Source organism: Tenebrio molitor, chromosome 8 (assembly GCF_963966145.1).
Source record: "Tenebrio molitor chromosome 8, icTenMoli1.1, whole genome shotgun sequence".
NCBI classification, from domain to species: domain Eukaryota; kingdom Metazoa; phylum Arthropoda; class Insecta; order Coleoptera; family Tenebrionidae; genus Tenebrio; species Tenebrio molitor.
Genome location: NC_091053.1, coordinates 11,164,870 through 11,172,911, shown reverse-complemented (window position 1 = coordinate 11,172,911; position 8,042 = coordinate 11,164,870). Strand labels below are relative to the sequence as shown.

Sequence of the window (8,042 nt, the reverse complement as noted above, 5' to 3'; positions counted from 1 at the left end):
TGGACCATTTACTTCCCAAATGTTTTTAAAACACCGGTTAACACTTTGTTTTATCTCTAAAGTGATGCATTTTCTCTTTATAACACTGCCTGTGGCCTCCATGATATCGCTACTTAATCGTATTTTTTTCAATACATACATAATTATAATCTGACAGTGTCAAATTTTTTGGCAAATTCAAGACGTCCGCTTTGAATGTTCAATATTAGAAAAAATAAAACACTTTCATTGCAATACAAAAAAAGAAAATTCCCTAACAGTAATGTATATTGAAAATGGATGGAGTTTATAAGAAATTTTCATAATTGGGTCAGTTAGAGAAATCATGTCGGGTAGTGTAATATCCTCTAAATTCTTGTGGACTTAAAAAGCTTCTTATCTTCTTTTTTCTCTAGTACATTTTGCGAAGTTGTTGCTTTGTCAATTTCCAAATTCTCTTGTTGTGAGTCTGTCCGGTTCGAAGTTGAAACAGTATTTTCCATCTCAACCCTGTTCATTATTTCTTCATCTCCAGTTGTATTATTTTTTAATTCTCTATCGGTGACCTGGCTTAGAGCAAAGTCGTCGTCCGTAAAAATAAATTTGTCCAAAGGATAAATTCCCGTTCTTCGAAAACCAGATCGTATATTGGATGGTGTCATTGATCGTTCAAAAGCTGTATTATTAACACAGGAAGCGATTTCATAAATACTGATAGGTAAACCAGGATGCTGTAACAACCATGCTTGGACTGCCGTATCATAATATCCTTTAGGCAGGAGATACACAGACATCGATCGTCGACAATGGAGTAATGTCGATCGTGCGTCATCGAGTTTTCACTGGATGTACAGCTACATAGAATAGAGTACTGTAAAGTGACATCGAGTGAAACTACGACGCACCACGTGCATTTTGAGGTTATATTTATACATATTGCACATTTTAAATTATTATTTTCGTTTCGTGGTATATACCTAATTAATAAAAATTTAATGAGTGATATTTCAACTGATGAGGAAATGTTTCTCCTATATCATATCAATAATATTACAAAAAAGAGAAAAAGGAACAGGAAAATGTGGGTGAGAGATGTGTTTTTACATAGAGAATAGTTAGGAGAATTTCATCATTATGTTCCGCAATTACGAAATGACATCATTAGATTCCAAAATTATTACCGTATGAGTGAGAATTGCTACAGAATGTTGCTTCAGAAAGTATCAAAATGTATTAACATTGGACACACCAATTACCGAAAAACAATTTCTATTGATGAAAGATTAACAGTGACGATGAGGTACGAGTAAGTTGCTATACTCTTCAGAACCATTTTTGTGAGCTGTCCTTTGTTACAGGTTTCTTGCTGTTGGTGAACCATTTTCTGCTGCATCACATCATTTCAGAATATCTCAGTGTGAAATTGGAAAGATAGTAAAACAAACTGTAAAAGCAATTTATAATGCATTAGTTGAAGACTATCTTCCATATCCTACAAAAGAATATTGGATTAGATGTGCCAAACGATTTGAAGAGAAAAAGAAATTTCCAAATTGTATTGGAGCTCTCGATGGTAAACATGTTCGAATAAGAAAACCAAAAAACTGCGGTTCTTTATATTATAATTATAAGCACTATCATTCTATAGTATTGCTTGCTCTGGTAGATGCTGATTATAAATTTTCCATTATTGATGTTGGATCATACGGAAAAAACAGCGAAGGAGGAATATTAGAATATTCAAGTTTAGGAAAAGGCTTACTAAACAATAGGAATACATTGAATTTACCTGAAGATGCTTCAATTGTATCTGGGGAAGGTACTATGCCATTTGTAATAGTGGGGGATGAAGCATTTCGTTTGACAAGAAATATAATGAAACCCTATCCTAGACGTGATCTCACACAGGATAAACGAAGATTTAATTATAGACTGTCTGCAGCAAGACAGATGGTAGAATGTACTTTTGGAGCCTTAGTGTCCAAATTTCGAATATTTGAAACGCCAATTGGAGTTAACCCTGATATGACAGATGATATAATAAAAGTTGCTTGTGTTATTCACAACATGATACGAACTGTGGATAAAGAAGAATTGGAAACTTGTAGCAATACATCATTGACAGTAGGTGCATTTGAGCCACTCAGAGAACCTGGAGGTACTCTCAATCAATCCACCAAAGAAGCTAGAGAAATACGTAACGCGTTCAAAGACTATTTCAATGGAATTGGTGCAACAGATACACAGGATTAAATCATTGGTATGAGAGATGAAAATATATTTGATGACTAAACTATTATATAAATAAAATTTGGAAATTTAATTTAATTCTTATTTATTAATTTTTGTAGTTCACTCAAAATTGTAATCTGGAATTGCAATTGTTGATTCACATTTAATTGTTCATCACATGTTTTTCCAATACTTCTTAAAAATAATTGCATTGGAGATGCACCTTCAGTTTGGCTTGAACTAGCTGAGGCAACAGACGACTTATGTTTAAAATAAGTCACCATTGCCTCATTCAGCCTATCAGTAGAAGCCAATTCTTCTTTTCTTTTTGTCTTTTGCTGAATGTGATGTTGAAGGGGTGCTCGCATCATTATCTGCTGACGTTTCAACATTTTCGACCAGGAAGCCACCATCATCTAATTCATAATCAGCAGTATTTATAGAAAGCTGATCGTTACTTTCAGAGTTAGATTCTGAGTTGTCTTGAAGAGTGTCTTGCGACTTCTCCTCGAAAGCCTTGTCGATATTAGAGCACGTTTTTCTTTCACTTATATATGGATTCAGAAAAGTTAAACTCTCAAAATAGGCCCATATTTTTTTTTTCTTTGCGCCGGAACCAGACGGTTCATATTCATTTTTTTTCGTTCTATATGAACCTCGAAGCATTTGCCACTTAGCTCGACACTGCTTTGCTGTAACAAAATGTAAAATTACTCATTCATTTATCGTAGTTGTTTAAAGATGAGCTTATTAAGTATGAGTTAAGCTCTTATCGTTCTTTGTTTTGATTTCTTTGCTTATTTCCCTCCACAGGTGATCTATCCTATCCCTATTCGCACAAACATAATTAATTGTTCCACTTCGTCCACTGTCCATGTACCATCGTCAGAAGCCATTGTTCTCAATAATACGAGATTTCACACATAAAAAGTTAGGTTAGCTTAACTTAGCGCGGCGCTTGTATGCAGGTTGCTACTGCGCTTGTGCAGCTGATTTGCTTCATGAAGCATGAAGTAAAATTTAGAACCCGTTCGAAATTTCAAACACTCGTCGTTCATTTACTCGACGTCGAACGATGATACTGTGATGAACGCGACAGAACAACAACCAATTTTGGAGTTTAATTTCTCTTTCAGCGTAATTGGGGTTGATTCGCTATCGTTACTATGTTGTATTATATTGTCCAATGGACAAACAAATTGTATGTTTAATAATGTTGATATTGCGAATCGAAAAACCACCCTAACTAGGAAATAATAATATTTTTAAGCGAGTTAAACGAGGTTTGATCGAATGCCCATGCGTCGTAAGAGTCAAATTTGCATAATTCCACACATGTGGAAAATGAGTAACAAGGGAAGGGGGGTAGGCGAGTTAGCGTCCCCTATTTAAAGTTTTGAGACATTTGTCTTAGGGATTGGATTTTTGACTGTCTTTCGAGCTAGTCGATATCCGTGTGTCTGCCTTTGCGATTTTGTTTAAATTTTCTAAGTTTAAACTATATTTGTATTAAATCACTTTAGCTTCGTTTAGAGTGCCGAGTGCTAAGAAATAAGTTAGTGCCAGTTCCAACAACAGGTGCCGACGAGCAACCAGGGTGTTAAACTTTCTAGGTAAGCCCGAGAAAGGGTTATATTATTTTGATTAATTAACTCTATGTCAAAATTTACTTGTTTTTCGTTGAAATTATTTTATCAGTCATTCACCATGGAATATTTAATTTCAATTTATTCAACAATTTGAAATAATCAAAATCCAAATTTAAAATATTTTTTCCAAGTTTCGAGTTATTTGAAGTAAAAGTTTAAAGCTAGAGGTAGCCAGCAACAAATGATTCTATTTCCGATGGAAAGGGGCCGCAACACTTTGGTTGTCGGATTACTTAAATTACAAATTTAACTTATCTGATCCTTTTATTCAACATTTTTATATTAAATTCTTTACTCTAAATTTGAGTGTAACCACCAGTCAGGGACTTTGAAACTTAACAGTCAATTACTAATTTATAACTAAATCGTTCCTGAATTTTCTCAACTGGTGCCCGCAAATCAGATCGAAATTTCTAGTTATAAACTTTAGGGAGATAGAATAATTGGTTGCATATTCAATATAGGGTAGAGTAGGGCTATTTCTCTCCCGCGTCGTGTTTAGGCGACCAAGCAAAATTATTGTTTTGCACCAATTGCACCTGAAATTATAGGCGCGTTTGTCGGCCATCAACGATGAGGAGAGTCGTGGTTCCCGGGGACCCTCTTCTCCAACTTTACTAGGTCTAAGACACGGTGTCAGGTCGTAGTTTCCGACCGTGGACTTAGAATGGGCGTCGTAATTCCCGCTCCAACGACATGTACTATGTATGTGTGGGCTACCACGAGGACAAACGCGACAAAATAACCATCCCGGTTACCTGTAATAAACTGGTGTCGCGTACGACAAAGTTCTGTACAAGTCTTTGTCGAAGCTCGTGGACGAAATTTGTGAGAGAAATGACGACTACAGTCATTCAGATTGATTTGCGAGGACTTGTATATCCGGGTTTTATTCGGAAGTTGTAATTGGTGTTTAAGCACCGGACTTTTACCGGAAGCGGTATTTCGGCAGTAGGGCGTAATAGTTAAATGCGATGCACTTATCAAATGCCGCGAGCATGTTATCTTCCGACTCTGGTACAAGTCTAACTCAGTGCACTCGATATTAAATGTTGCTTGGGTGATATAAGTCCGAACAAGTTACCTGAAGGTTAGGTTAGATTTGCCGTACGTAAATAGGGTTGCATAAAAATGGGGGTTACAGCAAAATCAAACTTTTCAAATCTAAATTGGATAACATAAAATCTCATCAGGTGAAGACTGACGCCTCAATCATTTGTTTAAATTCACGATCACCATTACAAAGAAAGTCTCTTACGAATTTGCTTACAAACATAACCTAAACAATAACTTTAACACAGGGCAAAATTTGATCAAACCCGCAGAACTCATCCATTTTGTAAACAAGGCTTCGAAATATTTTGTAATAAAATAATTGTGGGGAAACTTGTGTTTAAATCTCTTCCTCCATGCGTTTTGACACTACTTTGTCTCCGAATTTGTGTTACGACTACTGAGTATTGCCTAATAGGCCTTAAGATAAAACACCATCATCACTATAAAGGTGACTATCGACGAAAAATAAACACAACGTAGGTAAGTGAAAATAATAAGTATAAAGGGTTACTAGACGAGCCAAATAGATTAGTATATCAAATTGAGAGTTTAAAGATAAATTAACAGTTAAAAATGTAAAAATTTACGACATCATCACGATCAAAATGGACGGTCTCACTACAGTCAAAATTTTTGGTGCCGTGACCAGGATACAAAGTCATAAAGTGTCATTTCCGAGGGGAAAATTTGTCTAAAAAAGATGCTGCTGTGTTATTAAACTTTCTAGGACTCCCATAATTTACTCGGTTCGATACCCGAAATTAAAGGTTGTCGACATGGAAAAGAACAACATGCACTCAGGGAACGCCGGAGCGTCATCGGAGGAAATGCCAGCGTGGTTTATGCGCTGGTTGAATGCTCAACAGCCAGCTTTTGCGATGCCATCACCGCCGCCACCGACCCAGCAACCACTTGCTGTTGCACCGACGGGGCCGAGTACTAGCGTCACCACCAACAACGAGGGATGGCAGATAACAACCATGCCAAGCGACCAGCTGTCATTTTCGACACCTGATTCTCTTGCCAGCCCAGCCATGCAGGAAACGGAGAGTCCTACGACGTCCACAGGAACCGGAGTCGGGATGGCGGCGCCTCCACCAATTTCCGCACCGACTGACAACCTGGCCGCGCTTTCCGGGGTACTCCGGAATCTCTTAGAGCGACCACTCCCAGCGCCGGAGCGGCCGTCGTTCGAAGGATTGAGGCGCCAAAACCCCATGAAATTCCTACGGGCGGTAGAGGAATACGGACACTCTTTCGGGCTCAACTCACCACGACTTTTGGGAGTCGCGGTCGACTGCCTGAAAGGTAACGCGAAGCACTGGACCGGGATTTACAGGGACAACTGGCGGACCTACGAGGATTTTAAAAGGGACTTCCTAAAGACTTATTGGTCGGCTCAACGGCAAAGGGATATTCGCTTTCAGATTTCCACAGGGCGTTACGATGAGACCAAGGGGACAATGTTGTCGCACTTCGCCTACTTCGTAGATATGGCGAAGATGTTGACGACGCCTCTGTCTGAGGAAGTACTGTTGGATGAACTAATTCGGCACTTTCCAGACAACGTCCAGTCCTTGTGGATTTTACAGAAAATCAGTAACATCGCCGAAGCCGCTGAATTCCTGTCAGGTCAGGAGATTCCGGGACAGAATCCGGGTTTTAGGGACAGCGCCTCCGGAGACAAGGGCCGTGCCACAACCCAGCGACATCACACCGACCAGGGGCAGAAGCGTCCGAGGCCGAACGACAGCCGTTTCAACGTGACGGGACCACCGGTTCCGGTTAGCCGTGACGGTGAAAAGCGGACTCCCGGAAACCCAGGACACCCGACGTCGTCGAACCAATTTTTCTCGGATAAATTCCAACGACGTCCGGGAAACAACCAGTGGCGTAACAGCCACCACCAGAACGGGAGGCCGCATGGCGATGCTTCGCGGGGCTCCAAGGATTCGGGAAACGGGGGCGGAGTACAGAACGGGGCCTAAAGTACTCCCGACAACGTAACGGCCCAGGAAGCGACCGGAACCAGCAAGTGCGTTCGGGGGAAAAACGGAAACGTTCTTCTTCGCCGCACAAAAGCACAGGAAAACTTGATGTTCGACCGCGAGCATCACAGGTAATAACAAACGTTTGTTCCTTAATTAAATCAGCTGTCGTAGGGAACCGCACAAATAAACAAAGGGTTGTACCGGAGATTGACATCCACATCGCGCAACATTCGACCGTGGCTTTATTGGACACCGGAAGTGAAGTCAGCTGTATCTCGGAAGAAGTTTGGGCCAACTTAACGTCGACAGGAAGGAAGCCACCTACACTACCAGTCACTTCGATCCACCTTCGCGGAGCCATCGGACAACGGAGTTGCCAGGTCGTCATCCAATGTTACCTGGAAATCATCATCGAGGAACACGCTTATCCCGTCGTCGCACTAGTCGTGAAGAACTTAATCAAACCTGCCATTCTGGGAGCTGACTGGCTACACGAACAACGGGCCGTCATTGACTTCGACGACAACCAAGTAATTTTGAAAGGAGAAACGGGCAACCACAGTTTTTCTTTCAAGAAAACTGTCGAAGTATCACCTGAACCAGAGGATTATGTGGAAGAACTTGTGGGACACGTCGAGATCCGCAAACCAACGACTACAAATCGGGTCAACGAAGAACATCTAGAGCCACTCAGCGCCCTCCAAGCAAAAGTTGATCCACTCACAATTCCCGACGCTGTGAAGACCAAATTGATACACCTGCTGCAACGTTACAGGTGCGTCTTTAGCCCTCGCCCAGGACTGACCCACAAATACACACACGAGATCAAACTACATGACAAGACGCCATTCTTGAAGAGGCCGTATCCAGTCCCGTTCGCTCTTCGTCCTGCCGTTGACGTGACAATTCAGGAAATGTTAGACTTGGGTGTCATAAAACGGGAAGCGTCGCCGTATGCAAGTCCAATGACGGTAGTAAAGAAGAAAGATGGATCAGTTAGAATTTGTCTGGACGCCAGGATGATTAATTCGAAAATGATTGCTGATTGCGAATCACCACCCGCAACGGACGAATTATTACGTCGATTCCATGGGGTTCGATTCATGTCCACCATCGATTTAAGATCTTCATATTG

General features: G+C 40.5%; 1 protein-coding gene and 1 long non-coding RNA gene across 2 annotated transcripts; both read left to right on the top strand.

The window, feature by feature from the left end:
* The first annotated feature begins 381 nt into the window (after positions 1–381).
* On the top strand, positions 382–2,302 carry LOC138136991 (uncharacterized). Its single transcript, XR_011161526.1, has 2 exons — positions 382–1,279; positions 1,338–2,302. It is a non-coding gene; the product is annotated as an uncharacterized lncRNA (long non-coding RNA).
* Positions 2,303–3,311: 1,009 nt separating this feature from the next.
* LOC138136487 (uncharacterized) lies at positions 3,312–6,905 on the top strand. Its single transcript, XM_069055681.1, has one exon. It carries the CDS (start codon positions 5,693–5,695, stop codon positions 6,902–6,904), a length of 1,212 nt encoding a protein of 403 aa, XP_068911782.1. The 5' UTR covers positions 3,312–5,692; the 3' UTR covers position 6,905.
* The last annotated feature ends 1,137 nt before the right edge of the window (positions 6,906–8,042 follow it).